The 19631-nt window shown below is 42.5% G+C and overlaps 2 protein-coding genes across 2 annotated transcripts; both read right to left on the bottom strand.

Moving 5' to 3' along the window:
* Positions 1-326: 326 nt before the first annotated feature.
* LOC148715973 (uncharacterized) lies at positions 327-6013 on the bottom strand. The gene is made up of 8 exons (XM_088746198.1): positions 5750-6013; positions 4483-4536; positions 4125-4166; positions 3888-3929; positions 3257-3790; positions 1595-2382; positions 1212-1393; positions 327-1080 (listed from the first exon to the last, which is right to left on the bottom strand). Exons 1-8 carry the CDS (start codon positions 5833-5835, stop codon positions 367-369), a joined length of 2442 nt encoding a protein of 813 aa, XP_088602324.1. The 5' UTR covers positions 5836-6013; the 3' UTR covers positions 327-366.
* A 2420-nt stretch (positions 6014-8433) lies between these two features.
* On the bottom strand, positions 8434-19221 carry LOC148715974 (uncharacterized). The gene is made up of 6 exons (XM_088746203.1): positions 19111-19221; positions 18352-18566; positions 16153-16447; positions 15696-15788; positions 11196-11329; positions 8434-9617 (listed from the first exon to the last, which is right to left on the bottom strand). The coding sequence occupies exons 1-6, from the start codon at positions 19174-19176 to the stop codon at positions 9128-9130; spliced, it is 1293 nt and encodes a 430-aa protein (XP_088602329.1). The 5' UTR covers positions 19177-19221; the 3' UTR covers positions 8434-9127.
* Positions 19222-19631: the final 410 nt, after the last annotated feature.

The raw sequence follows: 19631 nt of genomic DNA on the forward strand, positions 1-19631 counted from the left end.
ATTTCCTCTCAAACTTAAAAGTACTTGTAATCAGTTGATCTATTCCTAGCCGTCGAACCTGATGAACTGGTAAAAAGTAAAGCTTGTGAAGTGATTGTTTCTCCTGAGATTCTTAAGGGCGAAACTACCTACATTTTTGACAAGATGGTTAACATAGCTAACATAGTACCGAACCTCTATATGCTAAAGAGTCCTAGACCGGCGATCGGTCGCGCCGGTGAGTGACGAACAGAACATGACAGCGAGAACGAGGAAGGAAGGAAGGAAGAAAAACAAACTAACTCTAACACAATTGAAAAATCTGAACGCGTGCAAAGTCCAAGTCATTCGCAGGCGCAGTCACTGCCATTTAGAATAGGACACTTTTCAGGTTTGGAGAGAGGGGGTCAGAAAGTCCTTCCAGGAAGAATCGTCGGGCAACCTCTTACGGATGGCTTCCAGAGCCAGCAGTTTGGCCTGTCGACCGCGTTGGGCGATGACCGTGTTTGCTACCCTCCGCAGCTGTTCCCAGAAGGCCGCTCGACCACTGGACAATTGAACGCAGAGCAGCTGGGGCACCAGCAGGGCTAGCTCCCCGATACGTCGGATGCACTGCAACCTATTTCTTTCCACTTCTAAAAGGGAGCACAGCAAGGCCTTTACAGACTGCTTCCTCGTAGTTTTCTGGCCGGGGGGCAATGACTTGGGGACTGCCAGCTCGTAGAGTTGGTGGACGGCCACCGCACTGGCCAGCAGTCGGCTGAAGAGGGCGCCCTTGCTAGTGGAGCTCCTAGCCAGGAGATGGCAGAGATCCAGGTGACGAGCAAACACCCTGCAGACGGGACATGGTGGTTGTCGCCGACAGGGGTCTGCTGGCTCCATCTGCGGCCAAAATCGACCGGCCTTCAGGGCACAGCTCTCCTCTGGGCAGTCACAGGCAGCGGCGCAGATGACAAAGAGGCTTGCCATCTTCTCGGCCACCATTTGACGGTGCGCGTCTGCGACTCGCTGGCTGGTGGCCTCTTGCACTGCCTCCGGATCTTCTTTCCAAGCGCGTCCTCCTGCATTTGCCGCTGTGCTGGCCATGGCAGTTTGTAGTTCCTGTTGGGACAGACAACAAGAAGGGGAAACAAGATTGACGATATACATCACCAGTGCGCCAGGAGGCACACAAATGATCCAACAGGGTTTAACAGTGATGATCTGATCGGTGATCACGAATGTAAGTTTACCTCTTGGCGAAGTGGCTGGTGGTCTCTGAAGAAGTTTGACACGGCCTGCCACGTTTCCTCGTCGGGGAAATCCTCCATTCGGAGACCCGGCACCGACGAGTGCCTCAGGCCCCAGCGATCCTCTGCCTCTGCTTGCGCTGTCTGCCCTTCGCCTTGGCCTGTGGTCGTCGCTCCTGCTCCAGCTGTCATTTAAAAAGTGAAAAAAAAAAAAATAATAATAATAATAGAATAAAATAAAATAAATAAATAGATAAATAGATAAATAAATTAATAAATAAATAATGTGAACAGAAAAAAAAAAAAAAAAAAAAACCGAACAAAACAGACAATCAAACAAAAGGCAGCAGTTGGTTAACGTGGTTGCTTTTCAGCCTTATCATTACCTGGTTGTCCGCCCTCAGGCAGCGCCCTTTCTTCCGTGCGCGTCGCCTTGGTTCTAGCACCGCCTACAGAGGAAGCCCTTCTCTTTTTTCTCCTAGCAAGGCCGGCGACAGCCGTGGAGGTGGTGGCTTCTGCTGCCCTTTCGGCCCCACCGCCGTCCCCTTCGGACGAGGAGTCACTCTGCCGCCCAGGTTGGCTAGCTAGCCGCGCGAGCAGATCGCAGAGCAGTCTGTCCGTCTCTCGGGAGGACTGGCGTTGCGCAGTGCCGTCGCTGGACGACTTGCCGATTTCCCGCATGACGCTTTGCGGACACTCTATCAGGGGTTCGTCGGCGTCGTCGTCTTCCTCGTTGCTGGGGCTGGATCCCTCCGCGGCTGACGACTCGTCGCCCTCTCTCCAAGCTGGGTTCAGGTTGGAGTGAAGCGTTTCTAAGGTCTCCGGCGAGAGGGCTTCAAAGGTGGCGAAGCTCACGCCGTACTCCACCATGGCGGACGCAAGGTACTGCGGACAGAATGTTCCGCTCTGATATCTGATGGCCGCGTACCTGAGGTTTAGGAGTCGCGCCCTGCTGAGACCTGAGCCCGCGGTGGTTGCCCGACTTACCAAGCAGGCCACGTCGCACACAGCCAGTCGCCTCAACGTCAAATTACTGGCTTTCGCCGACACTGTTATGTTGCCCGGTAGAAAACCCCCGTGGTCTTGCGAAACGAGCTTCCTGGGAAAGCCGTGCGTGTATTCTGGGCTGGCCAGGGACCAGGGAGGTGCATTCCAGACCATGATATTTCCAAACCTACATGGAGACGAAGGATTACCAAACAAGAATTAAGGAAAGAAATTGATTGATTCATTTACTTAAGTATTTCTACAAAGTACAATAGGACCTAAGTCCCCTACCAGGTTTAATTAAATACCAACCCAACCATCTTAAAAAAAAAGCAGAAAAACAAAAAAAACAGAAACGAAAAACAGAGAGACAAAACTGAGAGACAAACCGAAAAAAACAAACAAACAAAACAAAACTGAAACAAACAAAGCAAAAAACTAAAAAAACAGAGACACAAAACTGAGAGACAAACCGAAAAAACAAAACAAAACAAAACTGAAACAAAAAACTAAGCATCCTATTCCCCCTCCATTCCCTAGATCTAATACGCTCACGCAAAAAGGAGGCAAAAACTAGAATCTAAGAGCTACAAACCGAGTGGGTTTGTAGCTCCGACGACATTTAGGACAGATTATTTTAAAAGTGCGATAATGTTCGCCATCAAAGACGTGTAAGAGTCTTTTAAAGTCAAAATCCTGAAGCTCGCCCCTAAAAGAGCCAAGGGGCTCTGACTGCCTAGCATCAACTGGAATATTGTTCCACAAAAGGAATCATTCTAATCGAGTAAAAGTCTCTGCAAGTAGATGCTTTGCTCATATTTGGTTTCATTCAAGGGAAAAGCTGAGCATCCTTCCTAGGCGAGTCTGACTGGCCGGTAACAGGTGATAAAAAATGATCCAAAGGTCCGGCGGGCTAGATCTATCTGTCCACGAAGTCATTTAAAGAAGAGAAAAAAATAGGAGATCTAAATACTCCGACCATTAGCCAAGGGGTAAGAGTTTAAGCCTAACGCGGAAATCAAATCCAATCATATGAAAATGGAAAAAAACCAGCGACCTACCTGTCCAAGCGAACCAGGTTTAAATTGCTGTCTAAAGGCGCTTGTCTGCTAGTTAGGGCTTCGGTCAACTTTGCCCCGTCACGTCGGAAAAGTTCCCACTTGTTCAGGTCTCTGAGTAGATGTTTGCGACGGGGAGTCTTCTGGGTTGGATCAGACGGTGAGGGCAAAGGAAGCGTGTCTTTCCACCCAATCTCTAGGCTGCGTGTGCAGTAACTTATTGCGCTGGCTGCGTCTTCGAAGGTAAGTGCGTTGGAGACCCTCTCCTCATCAGAGTCGCGAGGCACTATGTGTCTTGGCAGCGTCAGACTGTCCAGTAAGAACAAATCAAAGTTGAAGGCTAGAGGCCTGTCCGGGGATTCTGCGAATGCCAAGGGAAAGTATGGCTGTACAGTCTCCGCGTCCCTTTGGACGGAAAGTGCCTCCTGTTTTCGGTAAAAGGACTGACTGCTCTCCTCTACAAGTTCCCCTTCTGGCACTAAAAATGTCCTGTCCCCGGGCGTCTGCACCTCTTCCTCATCATCGTGGTCGTCAGCTCTGTCGGCGCAAAAACCTCCTATTAGACCATTACCCTACGGCTACCAAAAGAGAAAAGAGCAAAAAATGGGCCAAATAGAGGAGCGATTTGACCCACCTCCTACCACCTTCGGCTGCAGCCTCCGTGTCAAGCAACTGTCTGAAAATCCAAGACAGACACATTTTTTGTTTGTTTTCTTTGTTTTTTTTTTTTTTTTACACAAGTAACAATGGGAATAGATACAGATTGTGGCCATTTCCAGAACGTACCGAGTGCGCGCGACAAAATTGTACACCAAAGATATATGGCAGATCCTGGGTTACTAAAAACAAACAGAAAACATGAGGATCATACCTTGCTCCAGCGCCACTGGTTTTTCGACTTCTCTGGTTTTTCCTACACAGAACAAGATACGCGATCGTGTTAAGTTGTCTAGGCTCGTTCCAAATGCATTTGAAATCACGGTGAAATGAACTAGCTACGCCTGCTGCCCCAAGAAGTGAAACCATAGGTTAAGAAGGCATAATCGGCGGTTTGACCAGAATATCCGAGTTCACGTCGAATGCCTTACAAAAGTCAAGTAAGCTATCTTTCTCAAAAGTTTCAGCGTAATAGTGGAATTCTCTCTGAACTCTGTCATGAAAACAGAGAACAGATTTGACGGCTTTACCCTGGTTCCACGTGTCATCATCATTTAGTTGATATCATTTACCTTCTTGGTGGACTCTTGTCGTCTCTGCCACTACCGTCACTCTCTTGCGAGGATCTAGGAGAATAATGAGAATAATAATAATAATAATAATAATAATAATAATAACAATAATAGGGCTCTACATTTGCCATTCACCTTTCTCTTTTCTGTATAGTTTTAGATATGCTTTTACTTATCAGATTATTAGACTTTGAATCTGTTCAGATTTGACTCCGCTATCTATAGTTTTCCAGACGCTTTGAAAGAAAAAAGAAAAAAAAAAAAAGGTGCAGATGTGAGCCGAAAGTGAGTTCTTTTTCATCGTTTTATACGCTGTTAATATTTTGTATTGCAGAAGATTTGATGGAAATTATTGCTATATAATAGTAAGGAAAATAATAGTAAGGCATAATGATAAGGAATAACAACAAGGCAATGAGAAAGCTATTTCTGGGAATCATAGCTAAAGCCAGGAATACTGAGCCAAGAAGTGTTCAGCATTATTATCGTAGCTATCATTATTATGAACCGAGGTGTGTATGCACTCGCTTTTCTTAAATTTTTATCAGACATTTCTATGTATTTTTCGATTTTTAAGCATTTTATCGGAATAATAATAGTAATAAAACAAAACGGAAACAAAACAAAACAAAAACAAACAGTTTTTTCGCCCAATGTAAAAGCAAAATAATTATAGTGATCGCTTGAGGCTTTCAGTCGGAATTCGCCAAGTAAATATTTCGCTGTTAGATTCGCTCCGACGAACGAAGGGCTAACGCTCGAAAGGTCAGCTTTTATAATCGTAACGGTGGCCAATTTACCATTTCAACTTTGTTGATATGTTCAAATTATTTCCTTACCCCCACCGACGCAGCCCCAAACATTTTCTTTAGAAACTATCGGCCTTTATTCATTTGGCTGTTAGGTTTGAGACGAGTTTTTCGAAGTGTGTCACCAGATAGCCATTTTATAGTATGGCCACGATCAGATCTTTCGATGGTGAGCTAGCTAGAAAACCAAAATAATATTTAGAGTCGCTTGACCTTGCTAAAGAAACATTTAATACTCTCAAGAGGCTTGAAAGATCGAAGCTTTCAGTGAAAATTCGGTGAGATTTTCTGACTGCCGGGCATTTAGTCTATTTAAGACCATTCCCGGCTGCCGGGCATATGTATATAGCCACAGCGAGTTCCGAGTGGAAACAAACAAACAATTCCTCTTGGAAGTGTTACAAGATGCTACAGCGATTTCTACTATTGAAAACAATACTAAATAATGCTTCCCCTACCGAAATAATTCCTGCGAATCTCGTTCCTCTGCTTGACTCGAACTCTTGGATGAAAAATAATCGGAGATCGCAGCTTTCCGGCTCATTTTTAGAGGTTCTCGCTGCGGCTTCAAGTACGTTTCTTTAATATGTATTTATTTTTATTTTGCCAGGGGACACTTATATATAACGGGGGCACCTTACGTCAAATTTCCCAAAATAGATCTTGCCTTACTTTGTTTACCTATTGACGTCAATTTTCTCCAAATAGACGTCCCAAAAAAGCCTCTTGACGTCATTCGAGGATTTTCCCCACGTAGCTATTTTGGTGTTTTGGCCGAGCGAACACTGGAACTTGCCTCGACGGGGCAAGTTCCAGTGCTCCGGCGGCTGCCTGTGCATTCTCGGTGCTCGAATGACTTGGACGGTCGAACTAAATAATAATTGAACAATATGGTATTAAACCGACAATTTGTTTTGATCGATCCAGCCCAAAAGAGTCTCCCTTTGTTTACAGAGCCCTCCTACGCAGCCCCTAGGCCGAGATGATGAACGAAAGCTTCGATTGGACGGCAGATCGCCAAAGCAGTTTCCCATTACCCTTCGAGATCATACGTCAAAATCTAACCAAAATACCTGCAAAAATAAGCACTTTTCCGCGAAGAGAAAGCAAGAATATTTTACCGACAAAAGAAATTCCTGTAAAGAGTGTACAAATCAAATTGAGACGACAAGTGACTTCCTTCAAGCATCTAAAGAGTGTACAGATCCGAAATGAAGCTGACAATTCACTTCTTTCTTCAAGCAAAGAGTCCTTGAGATGAGCCTTTTTTTCTTTTCGTTTCGTTCAGTTTCTCCTCAAAACAATGCTTCCTTTTTCGGTCAATGAGCAAAATCGCCAAGCTGATCAAATGAAATTTCTCACAATCTACTACCTAAGGCTTTTCTCAATGTCTTGGCACATACCAGTCGTGGGTAATTGAAGTACTGGGCTAGCATGAAAAGTCCAGCTTATTATATGAGTCAGGTCAGATCAGAACGACCATTTTAATACATGCTGTTCTTTGTAAATGATGACATCTTCATGTAAGAGAGTTGGTTCTAAGAGAGAGCGGTTGTTATTTCTTTTGAAAGAAGGCAAAGATTCCGAACGACAACCCTTTGAGCCCCCCCCATACCCACTTACAAATTCTCCCTAGTGATCTTTCCATTACCTTCTTCACAGAATTTGATACAATACCCAAACACTTTTCCTGAGCTGATCACTTTAGGAAATCTCATAACTTTCTCTTCTCATCTAGTGATATTGTGGGGGGAAGACTGACTGTGATCACTTTTGTGACTTGAAAGGGTTGTAAAACCCAAACTGATAAAACAGCACAAAACCAACCCCAGGCCTGAAAAGTGCAATTTATCATCTCAGTCAGGTCAGAGGGAATTGAAGCCTTTGCATCTATTTAAGGGGACTCATGTCCTATTGTTTATGTACAAGTACTTTGTACAGATCTTTGAAGGAAACGAGGAAGGCAGTTATTTTATTCAGTCTCTTCTTTCTTGGCTGGTTTTAATCGGGGTAGGGTTTTCTGCCTGAACCATTTGAATGGATGCTGTCCTTTGTAAATGATGACATCTTCATGGAAGAGAGTTGGTTTAAGAGAGTGGTTGAAATCTCATAACTTGTTCTTCTGATGATCCATTCATAGGGGAGAGAACTGATTTTGATCACCCCCACAAGTGCAATATCAATTGAGAAAACTGCTAGAGGTCTAAGTCCACCAAACTGCTCTTTTTTTAAGTTTCTCATGCCCCATTTTCCCAAAGCACATTAATGTAGACATGCTTAGAAAGGTCTCTGCAAGAGGAACACTTTGATATGTATAAAACTCTTTAACTCCTTCATGGGCATGCTCAGCGGAAGAGGTTGAAAACGAGGGGAGGTCCACCAAAGTGGTTTTCCTTAAGTTTGTCAAGCTTCATCTCACCAAACCACACTAAAGTAGTCCTGGTTGGGAAGATCTCTGCCAGAGGAACACTTTCATATGTATAAAACTCAATAGGTTAAGAAACCCCTTAAGGTACAGCAGTTAGTTAGGGTTGCAATCTAGGGTTAGGCTAGGGGTTAGGGTTGCAATCTAGGGCTAGGGGTTAGGGTTGCAATCTAGGACTAGGGGTTAGGGTTAGCATCTTCACGTCTAGGGGAATCGCCCTAGAATTAACTCAGTCCTGCCCAAATCTGGCATGAAACTTCCCAAGGCTGGAGGGTTAGCTAGCCTGTAATGTGCATTCGAGCATATGCACATGTAATTTGGAATATGCAGGTCCTGCGCTTTTCCTGAGGTGATCATTTCATGAAATCTCATAACTTTTTGCATCTCATGTAGGGATTATTGATCACTTTTGTGACTCGAAAGGGTTGAAGAAACCCCGAAACAGAAGAGCACGAAAGCAAGCAAAAGAATACCTATCCCCCTCTCCCTATCACAATCATATATGGATAGACCAGCCAACTTCACAGTGACCATCGGTCCCCTGCACCTCCAGTCAAATAGCTATAGTGCTCCATGTAAGGGAATCCAAGATCTTTCTCAGTGGGACTTGATAAATCCAGCACTTCTCAGACCCCCTCACATGGGACAAAGAAGCTATTGTTTTGAAAGCTGTCAGCATTTTGGCATTTCTTTAAAATCAAGCAAACCAATACCAGCTGAGAATATGTAAACACATCGATTTATTTCCTCACAAGACACAACACAATCACTTCAACAACTCACACGTGACAAATGCTATATTCCTTCGCAAACGCTGCCGACGCCACCACTTTGGTTTTTCCAAGGGAAACTGTTCATAGAAAGCGATTTTTAAAAGTGAACCGTCTACGAGACAAGCACAAGACTGAATAAATGTCTCTGCAGCCTTGGAGCCAAGTATGAAATACTGGGGTCCCACTCAATTCAAATTGCATACACGTGTGTATGTTGCAGGTCAAAATTCAATTTTCAATTCAGACTCAATTTTTTTTCTTCTTTTTTTTTTCAACTTCCAAAGATATTTTTTGGCGATACAAAATGCCCTTCTTAAAATCCAATCAAATGGCCTGTGAGAACAGCGTGCATGTTGCAGGTCAACATCGCATCGGAGTGAATTTTTTTTTTTTTGTCCAGACCTGGGTTGATTCTCAATTTCATTTGTCTCCTAGCCCTAATTATTCGAGAGGAAAATCGAGAATCAACCCAACTTGAAAAAAATTCAAATTGTGACCCATAACACACATCATAACCATCACGTCAACAAAACGGCAACACTTTAAAATGGCATGAGATGGATGATCAAGTAACAAAATCAATGTTTGTAGCAATGACACGAAAAAGAGTTGTAGTTCTTCAGTGGACTGAAGATATCCTAATCTGCAAAGACGACCTTGTGTATTTGACGGGGGGAAGTGCACAGTTGATACAACCCCGGTCGATTCTTTGGCGCTTTCACAGTAACAGGCACTAGGCTGTCAACACTCTCCCTCCACTGTCCACTGCCGTGTTGCAGTCTGTAAAAGTTCTTTGAAACATTCTTGTACCAGAGAAGAGAAACCTCACCTTCTTGACCAAGGGAATGGATCTGTCCTATCAAAACCTTTGGGCAGTTAAGCCGGCTATCCTCTTCCACCACTGCCACAAAGTCACCGGGTTTGAAAGGGCAGTCATCGGAACTCTGCGGTTGTGCTTGGCCACCGTCGGATCCCTCGTCCAGACGGTCCTCGGCGTAGTCTCTGGCCAGGTCGACAGCAAGCCTCTTTCGGTCATTGGCGGTGCGGCGGTCGTATGTCCGCTGAGCCTGTTGCCGTGAATGTCTGAGCGCGGCCGCCAATGACGCCTTCAGGGCATCTGTGCAGTCCCTGTGAAATGGAAATCTGGTTTTAGAGATGGCTACATTGACAACACTGAATTTAGTGGGTACTGGTCCAAGTGTAAGTTGCATGTTTAAGTTGAGTTTTCATCTTAAGTGTTTGTTTTGTTTTGGTTGCCTGTGGAATGAATGGCCTTAGTACAAGAGAAAATTATAAATTAAATTACAATATTAAGGTCGGGACACGCACAGAGTTAAACTAGAAACAATTAAGACTAAAGGAAATTTGCAAGTCATGAAAAAAAAATAAATAAATAAATAAAAAATAAATAAATAAACAAATATATATATATATATATATATATATATATATATATATTGAGGGCCTCCCACAATATATACTTCGCTCTACTTCTATGTATTGAGCAGTGTTCTACGAAAATCAAGTCACACTAAATACATATATATATATATATATATATATATTGAGGGCCTCCCACAATATATACTTCGCTCTACTTCTATGTATTGAGCACTGTTCTACGAAAATCAAGTCACACTAAATACATATATATATATATATGTATAAATTATAAAAGAGCCTAGAGCAACAAATAAATCACAGTAATAGCTATGAAGAAACTGATTACTCTGGTCAAAGCAGAAGACCAGGGTGACATTAATATTGGCACAGTAATTCATTTTTAATTTCTTTTTTTTTTTAAATTTACTGAAAGGGGTTGACTTTATATCTTGGCCAAGAGAGTTCCAGACCTTTGGTCCTTTAAAGCGAATATGGAAAATACCATAGTTTGTGCTAGCTCGAGGCAGGTAATAAGATTGATTTGCTGCACTTCGTGTATTGTAGTTGTGGATACTAAGTACTGAATTAAAGAAGCCATCGAGATAAAAACTCCAATTTTCTTAACAATATCTCATGACTGATGGTATCAAACGCCTTACTGACATCTAAGAATATACCGCAAGAAAAATGCCTGTCAATTGCCCTTTGAAATCTATCAACAACACCAAGTGTAGTGTGATGAGTGGACTGCTAAGCCCTAAAACCAAGTTCATTTTCAAAGAACGCTTTTTTCCTTTTCAAGGAAATCAACGAATCTATTGCATGCAAGTTTTTCAAGGAATTTATTAAAAACAGACATCAAGCAGATTGGTTGATAATTGGATAGACAAGTGTGGGATCCCTTTTTATAGACTGGAATCACATTTGCTAATTTTAAATTGGCCGGCATTACAACCGGTCTCAAAGGAGGTATTGAACAAGATTTGGTCTTGAAATATCTTTTATAAAATTGACTTTTTTTACTGGAATGGATATTTTGAAATCCTTGGGTTATCCATGGCTTTGACTGAAATTTTAATTCTTTCTTAGGTAAGGTAAGGTCAAGACTTTATCTAACGAGGGTTAACACGAAATAGCCGAGGCTAATAAACTTGCGGCCCTCTAGATAATAAATAATGAGTTCTTAAAGAATTGTTAAATGAAATTGTATGTTTATGTTCTGAGGGCCAAAAGTTGAGGCTATCTGCTGTTGCGATCATTAAATAAAGGCATGACTTATTTGCTGAATTGTATAGTAGTAAAAAAAAAAAAATGGCCACTTACTCTCTACCATATGACCAGGTAATGAATGCAGATCGAAGCATGTTGATTGTCACCGATTTTCCAGTGAGGCTGCGAAACAAACTTTTCATGTGCGCAGAGAATGCGGGTCCTGAAAAGCTTTCACCCTTCCTGTTCTACAAGGTGCAAGTAAAAAGAAAACATTCATGAATGGACAATGAACAGAAATGAACTATAACCAGTTTTAATTCACAATAATAATTATAGTAATAGTAATAATAATAATAATAATAATAACAACAATAATAATAATAACCAGTTCTACCATTTTTTAAGACAAACGTTTGCAATTTTCAAACCACACCTCCCCAGTGGGCAAATCACTCGATCTTTTCCTCAAGACTGAAAATGACATTGAACTTGTAAAAAAAAAAAAAAAAAAAACAGTACTGTATGTAGTGGTCAAGCTTTTGCTTTTCTGAGACCCCCTCATGCTGTCCATACCACCATCAGGTTGACACACTGAGTAGAATTAATTTCCAATCCCAGGCACCCCTATGAGGGTGGTTAAGAAATCCCAAGGACCCCTACGAGGGTGCTTAAGAAATCCCATGGACCCCTATGAGGGTGGTTAAGAAATCCCATGGACCCCTATGAGGGTGCTAACCTAGGTCTCTGCAGGTGAGTCAAGAAAATGTAGTGCTAGGGTTTAGGGTTAGGTTTCAAGGGTAAGACATTTGAGAGATTCACCCTTTGAAAGGGTAAGACATTTGAAAGATTCACCCTTAGAAGGGTGAGGGGTTAGGGTTAGGGTTAGGGTTTATGTTAGGGGTGAGGGCTAGCTAGGTGTTAGGGTTAGGGTTTTTCAGAGATTCACCATTAGAAGGGTAAAGGGTTAGGGAGATTCACCCTTAGAAGGGTGAGAGATTTGAAAAATTCACCCTTTGAAGGGTTAGCAATTTGAGAGATTCACCCTTAGAAGGGTGAGAGATTTGGAAAAATCACCCTTTGAGGGGTTAGCAATTTGAAAGATTCACCCTTAGAATCCCTGTCTGAAGAGTGAGCAATTTAAAAGATTTAAGCGGGTCTTATCGGTTTTAGGTTACCCTAGCTGTTTTTCTAACTAACCCTAACTCTATATCTTGCTTTAAGAGCAGTCTTAAGCGTCAGGTAAGGGTTAATTGAAATAAAAGGCAATAGCCTACCATGCAAGTAGTGTAGGCCTTGCAAAGCTGTCAAGGTGCAAAGTCTCCATAGGAATGAAGTCATAACTAATGAACGGAGGCGAGCGTTAGAGAAAATCAACAGCAAAAGGTCTTTTACAGCAGGAAAAAGGATAGAAGGAACAGTGTTGTTGATTTTCCCTCGGCAGTGTTCAGTTGCCCTCGGCAGAAATGTTCATTTGCCCTGGTGGGCATTTTTCAGCTGGCCTTGGTGAGAATTTTGAAGAGGGGGGCCTGGGCTGGGTAAGGAGCGGTTGAGGCCTGGGTTCACTTGGCTTGGGTTCCCGCTGGGTTGGCTTGGTGAGACCGAGGAGGCATCATGAAGCCTCTAGGTTCCGTAAAGCCCTTAGGAGCTCTTCAAAGAATGGAAGGGGTATCTCGGCCAGGGGCCAAGTTTCAGTCTAGTGGATTAGAACCCGAGCGAACAGCCGCTAAGACTCTTGAAGCAACTCTGCTGTTATGTGATGTGATGTGATGTGATGTTGAAATGTAATAAAAAATAAAATGCGTTGAGATTTGGGCTTTGTGGGTGGAATGCGAGTCGGGCGTGTAGCTGGGCTTGGGATTTGCGAGTTGCTTCGGGGACTTAGTAGTTGTTATAGCTTGCAAGAAGGGCTACCTCTCCTCGCCAAATGATTTTGGCATTATGCAAATGAGCTGGCAGCATGTTGTGCGTCTGTTGGCCAAAGGAACGGCTTGAAAGTGCAAATAGAATGGGCCGCTAGGTACAGAATGGACTCTTAAGCTGACTTCGGGTGTCCGTGGGCTGCCTTGGGCTTCTGCTCAGGCCTAAAAGCAGAAAACTAGGATGGCAACTTGCGAATGGCTGCCACCACGTGGTCCGGTTGGGTTTTGCGTTTGTTTGGCAAAGGAAGCGTTTTCTTTGCAAAAAAACTGGGCCAATACATAGAGCGTGGAGAGGCAAGCTGATTTCGGGTGTCCGTGGGCTGGCTTAGGCCTTGGCTTAGGCGATAAAAGCAAAACTACGATCGCATTGTGCAGTCCGCCATTTTGTTTGTTTACTTGTACATGTACAAGTGAAAATCGGTAAGATGGTTATTTTCCAAAAAAAAGAGAAAAACCATGCTCGGCAGCTAAAGTGCATGAAAATAGGAGGGGTAAAAGAAGAAAAAGGAGGAAAAAAGCAAAAAAAGCAAAAAAGAGTTTAGTCGCGCACCGGCCGGTATTGAACTCTTGACCCTCCATGACCGCCGCGGGCAGATTACCGAGAATCTGACGGTCCGGGGTTCGATACCGGAGTTGCCCTTTTTTGTCTGTTTCTTTTTTCTTTTCTTCTCTTCCTTTTTCCTCCTTTTTCTCTTTTTCCTGCTGTTTAATGACCACTGACGTTGAAAATACTGTGAGTAGAGCAATTTTTCCATTTTTAATAGGTCGGGGTAAAAGTGAGAAAAAGTTTCAACTTTGACAGAGTGTGGACACGCCAACTTTCATCTCTTTTTATAATTCTAGTGGAAAGTACTTTCAAAGCTAATTGCATCGATGTAAGTTTAACGAGAAACGGATGAAAATTGATTTTTCTACGAATTTTGAAAGCTAAGAAAGATAGGTCTGCAAAGCGTACTTATTTCACCCCGTCAAACAAGAAAATTCGTAGAAAATTCTCCAATGGATCATTTTCTACACCCATTAAACCACACGACTGTCAATAGAATGAACAATCATTTCAATGTCCTCTTCTGTCAGTTTCGGGAGGTTTTCATGGTTTTCGTAGCCTTTCAAACGGAACTGTCAAAATGCCCCTTTTTTTCGACTTTTTACCTTCTCCAACGCATGCGCATTATTAGGCTCAGTAGATTGAAACACGTGAAGATGTTCTTCTCGACGAGACCTTCCTAACAGTGTATCACATGCTGTGATTCGATGAAATGATGCGTGGCAAGACCTTAGAAACCTGGTAAGCCTAGCACTAACTCTTTGTGGCGGATGGACATCTGATGACAAAATGCACCTAGAATGAAAAGTATGACACGGATTGACATCAGACTTGCTCCTCGAGATGGAGAGAACGCCATAAGAATCCTGTGAAAATTTCAGAGCTCAACTCTCAGGAATAAAGCTTTTAGCAGGTTTGAGATCAAGCCCTAGTATCAAGGTGAAGTTACAAGTTCAAGTCTTGTGTGGGTGTTATACCTATACCGGACCTTTTTGCTTCGTTCAAAAATGCATGCTTCGCGACGGATTGAGCTGATACTTTTCCCCATAAGAGATCATGCACTTTACAATCTACATGCCAGATTTGGGCAGGACTGAGTTAATTCTAGGGTGATTCCCTTAGACGTGAAGGTGCTAACCCTAACCCCTAGCCTAACCCTAACCCTAGATTGCAACCCTAGCCCTAGATTGCAACCCTAACCCTAGATTGCAACCCTAGCCCTAGATTGCAACCCTAACCCCTAGCCTAACCCTAGCCCTAGATTGCAACCCTAACTAACTGCTGTATCTTAAGGGGTTTCTTAACCTATTGAGTTTTATACATATTAAAGTGTTCCTCTGGCAGAGATCTTCCCAACCATGACTACTTTAGTGTGGTTTGGTGAGATGAAGCTTGACAAACTTAAGGAAAACCACTTTGGTGGACCTCCCCTCGTTTTCGACCTCTTCCGCTGAGCATGCCCATTGAGGAGTTAAGGAGTTTTATACATATCAAAGTGTTCCTCTTGCAGAGACCTTTCTAAGCATGTCTACATTAATGTGCTTTGGGAAAATGGGGCTTGAGAAACTTAAAAAAAGAGCACTTTGGTGGACTTAGACCTCTAGCAGTTTTCTCAATTGATATTGCACTTGTGGCGCCATTACGCAACCCAGGCGAGGCGTGATGTCATCCACTTCATGCCATGATGAGGCGCATGACGTCATACATGACGAGATGCGCACATTTCACTCAAAATTGTGATCTTTTTCTTTCACGCGTGTGGTGCAGTCACGCGTATTTCGTGACGTATGACGTCAGAGTAACGTCAATGACGTCATACTTGAGGAAATACGGCCATGGAAGTCACTATTGTGCTTTTTTTGTGTTTTTGTTCTGTTGTTTTTGTTTCTTTGGTCTTTTCTCTATACGCGTGTATGTCTGTGACGCGTGTTGGGTGACATTTGAAGTCGTTGTGACGTCATTAATGTCACGCTGTCAGGACGTCATGACTTATCCCCTGGGCAGACTTTTGGTAGAAATAGGCAAGTTTTAGGCTAGGGTGAGGGTTAGGGTTAGGGTGGCATGCTATTTTCCAGTTGAAGGTGATGAGTTGAAGGGTTCTCATGAATATTGTCCAGTTTCGGGGGATAAGTTGAATCTACTTACCAAAAGCAAAAAGTTCCCACTTTCCTCCTTTGTAAGGCGTGGACGAAACTCCTTGATGTAATTTGCAAGAACTTTGTACAGCTCGTGGCCAGGCTAAAAAAAGAAGGACAGATCCTTTTTCAGTTGACTTCCCCTTTTTTAGAAAGCGATGGGAAAATTCTTCGCACAGTAATGAGTATGGTGTCTTTGTTCATGTGAAATCGGCAAAATCTACAATGATCCTTCATAATCGTAAGAAAATAAATAAATAACTAGCTACCCAATTCCCTTGCCGGCTGCAACTTGGCAAATGTTAACAACACATGCTGTCCATTTCTTTTTTCCCTTGAGCTGGCATAAAAACTATATGTTTGGAAAGCACATTGTTTGCAAAGACTTTGCAACTGATACAAATGTTCTTTTCATCAGCGCCACAAGAGCGTTTCGGGCTTTCTTAAAAACTGAGTCCTTATCTCACCTGCAGAGTTAGCTCATCCCGTCCACAGGAGCTTTTGGTTTTGTAATCATTAAAGTGGAGCACAATGGAATCTTCCCTCATCACCAGCAGATTTTGTTCCTTCCGCTGTCGTGCCTCCAAGCTGTCTGGCTCTGTGACAATTCGAAGAGTTCGCATCTCAAGACCCCGGGATGGTGGAATGAAAACATACAGGCTTAAAAGGACCAAGTTGCAGCTTTCCCTGGCTTTCATGTTGACCTCCCAGCTCAATTGAAAGCGTTCGCGTTGGAGTGAGACGGCAGCCACAACCTCGTCCCTAAAAGATTGAACGACGAGGCTGACTTAGAATCGACAAAGAAAGTCCACATAATTGATAGAAAAGTCAAAAATGTTTTTCGTCCTTGTACCTATAGACACCATTCCTCTACCCCTAAGGTTCAGAGAACATCTCGAGTCAACTTTATCTCGGCTAACTAGGGTAAATAAGTCCCTCTTCATTATGGGTGATTTTCATATAAACTTATTCAATTGTGAAAGTCATCCTGAGTCCAATGATTTCTTGCTAATGCTAAACTCCTTTTCTCTTGTACCTTGCATCTCACAATCAACACGTATTACTTAAAGATCAGCAACCTTCATTGATAATATATTTGCAAATAGTCATGCTATGAATGCCATCAGTGGTAATCTAGTCTCTAATCATCTTCCTCAATTCCTGATCGTACACAATCTCAGACTGAATTATTTCAATCACAATTTCATATTTTCCTTGGACTTAAAACTAGGAAGACTGGTAGAATCTCATTCAGTGACAGGACAACATCTGTCATTACTGATGGACTAAAGAATGAAGACTGTAGTGAGATATCTGATTTCACCAATGAACTTTAAGTCAAGTATACAGATAAATGCAAGGTTCTGAAAGCTGAATGCAATCTTGACACATTTTGAACATGAATCAACTAATATAAGGACTCAAGCAAAGACTAAACAATTGGATTGAGATAAGTACACATGAAGCATATTATTCTTGAACTCAAACTGTAAGACATGCAATAATAGGTCAAATGTGACATACCAAATCCTCAGTAGAATAGGTCACTACCTTGAGGTTACATGTACTGGAGTTACTTTTTCTGTGACCAAGAGGTTCTGAGCTAGTAAGTGCTGGTCTGGACACTCTGAACTACTGAGTTAAACTAACTAACTGTACTTCTTTTATAAGGAATCGAGCAATAGCAGGAAATTCTCTAGAATTTTGGAAGTTAGGTGTGATCATTCTAAAGGAAATTTATGATGCAAATCCTGTGTGTATGATAATTTGGTTATCATAGGAAATAGTTTCTGAAGATGTAATTCTAAAATTCTAACAAAAAATATTGCAATGTCATGCACAATTGTTAGCCTGCTCACATGTAGACTATATAAAGTTTTAAACTATTATAAAAATGACTTTTCCAAACTCGGTGAAGAGAAATTTATCAATGACTTAATTTTCACGTCTAGATCTGGAATAACATCTCAAGTGATCGTTATAGATGCCAACACTAGATTCAATATTTTGCTATGATCAGATATCTCAACTTGTAAATTATCATGCACCGTGTCGAAAGCTCTCCAAACGCAAAATCAAGTCGTCTACCAAGCCCGGTATCACTAAATGCATTCTTGCCAAAATACAATACAGAGATAAGCTCTATTCCCAGATCCATAGGTGTCCACATTCAAATCCTAATCTGATGTATCTTCGTAAGAACTTCAGGAATAGTGTTGTCAAAGAAAAAAATTATAGCTAGCAAATCCGATGATTTTAAAAATGACTTTTTGTGTAATAAGATGAATATGAGAAAAACATGGTCTGGAATTAGATATCAATCATCAACATTGGTAAAGTAAAAGCTGATTACATTTCCCAGTATTCTTGAAAGTGGTAAAACTGTTGACAATCCCTGTGCTAATGCTAACATCTTTAATACTTTCTCTGTGGGAATGTAGCTAGAAAACACTGACAAAGACATTCCATGTGGGAACTGCTCTCCAACTGCTTTTCTGAAGGGCAATTTTCCTGATTCCCCTGTTACTTCAGTTCAAGTTGATTGATACATATCTCAAATGGACAATAACAAATCCATTGGTCCCTACAGTATACCAGTATCATTGCTAAAATTATTAATTTGCCAGTTTACAGGTACTGGCTCAAAAGAACAAAAGAGAACTCACCAGGGTAGCCAGCGATTTAGGGCTTCGAACTCTTCTCGCGACGAAGGCCGTTCTCTGTCGCCTTGCTTTTGAAATATCGTTGCCTGTGCTCTCAACTGACGAATCATTTGTACATCCTTGAAACCAGGACCGTGTTCCTTATGCAGAAACTTCACCGCATAAAGCAGTGAGCTCACGTGGTTTGAAATTGTCGCCGAACTGCATTGCCTCTCGTCCTAGCAACAACATTTGAGTAAATCCAGGTCACGTACAACCAAAAAACAAGTGAGAGAAATTGGCAGAGCTGAGCTGACCGGTGAAGTAGTTCCGGCAGCCATTTTGATTCAAGAGACAAGCATTATGGTCAGCGGTCTAAGGGCGTCATGTCATATTTGTCAAGGTGTCCTTTTTGTCTCAAGCAAGCACGTGCCTCGCCGCGCGAAACGTGACGGCTGCGGGGAGACCAGTAGGGCATTGGCCGAGTTAAAAATATTGCTGACGTTGAACAAGCTGCAAACTTGCAAGACAAGAACGTCTTTTGAAAGCTGGTCAAACAAAAGCAATGAAGCCTGAAAAACTCGAATGATTTATGGGGCACAACGGTTGTATCTTGCTGCACAATTTAAGCCTGAAAATATGGCACAATCTCTGATTTTTCCTTTTCTTTTACCTTTGTTGCCGTCCTATCAGATGGCTTGAGACAGTTTTGCAGTTTTTGTCGGCAAAGTTATTTCCTAAAGGCGACAAGAAACAATTGCCAAAATTCAAATCTGCACTCACCCTGAGAAAGTTGAAATATTGTTCCATGAGACTTAGGCGGAGAAAAACATCTGGTGCTAGGTCCATTCCGAGATATCTCTTCAAAAATCCAAGGTAGCCTTGAGATGAAACAGAAAAACAGAAAATCAGGTCAGGTGTGACGCACGTGTGTGTTGCTTACTTGCTTGCGAGCGAGCGAGATATTTGAATGCGAATAAGCTAGCAAGGTAATTGACTGCGAATAATAAGTGTTCATGTAGTGACTTACACATCATGCGCTCACGCGCTTTGAGGAAAGTGGACTGCGCGACGGCTGCACTTTGTCGTTCAAGGTTCACCGCTCTAGTGAAGTAATTGGAAACAGCATCCAGAAAGACGTCCACATCGGGTGGGATATCTCGCGGACTTAGGGCGTAGGTGAGTTTTTTCCGGGTAGGTGTAGGAGTCAAATGGTGCGGGCTGTCCAATTGGCCAAGGCAATCTGGTTGTGGTGATTTTTGCTGCGTTGCCTGTGCCTCGTGGCTTACAGGCGATAAATTCGA

The sequence above is a fragment of the Stylophora pistillata genome, unplaced genomic scaffold, assembly GCF_964205215.1.
Source record: "Stylophora pistillata unplaced genomic scaffold, jaStyPist1.2 SCAFFOLD_1179, whole genome shotgun sequence".
Lineage (NCBI taxonomy): Eukaryota > Metazoa > Cnidaria > Anthozoa > Scleractinia > Pocilloporidae > Stylophora > Stylophora pistillata.

Coding starts and splice junctions, on each gene's coding strand:
- LOC148715973 (XM_088746198.1), bottom strand. CDS start 5,835: ATGAGCCGGAAAGCTGCGATCTCCGATTATTTTTCATCCAAGAGTTCG. Junction 4,537..5,749: donor GATTCGCAGGAATTATTTCG/GTAGGGGAAGCA, acceptor TTATTCTCCTAG/ATCCTCGCAAGAGAGTGACG. Junction 3,930..4,124: donor ACCAGTGGCGCTGGAGCAAG/GTATGATCCTCA, acceptor TTGGATTTTCAG/ACAGTTGCTTGACACGGAGG.
- LOC148715974 (XM_088746203.1), bottom strand. CDS start 19,176: ATGGACCTAGCACCAGATGTTTTTCTCCGCCTAAGTCTCATGGAACAA. Junction 18,567..19,110: donor AATATTTCAACTTTCTCAGG/GTGAGTGCAGAT, acceptor TGTTGTTGCTAG/GACGAGAGGCAATGCAGTTC. Junction 11,330..15,695: donor GTGGGAACTTTTTGCTTTTG/GTAAGTAGATTC, acceptor TGCACCTTGTAG/AACAGGAAGGGTGAAAGCTT.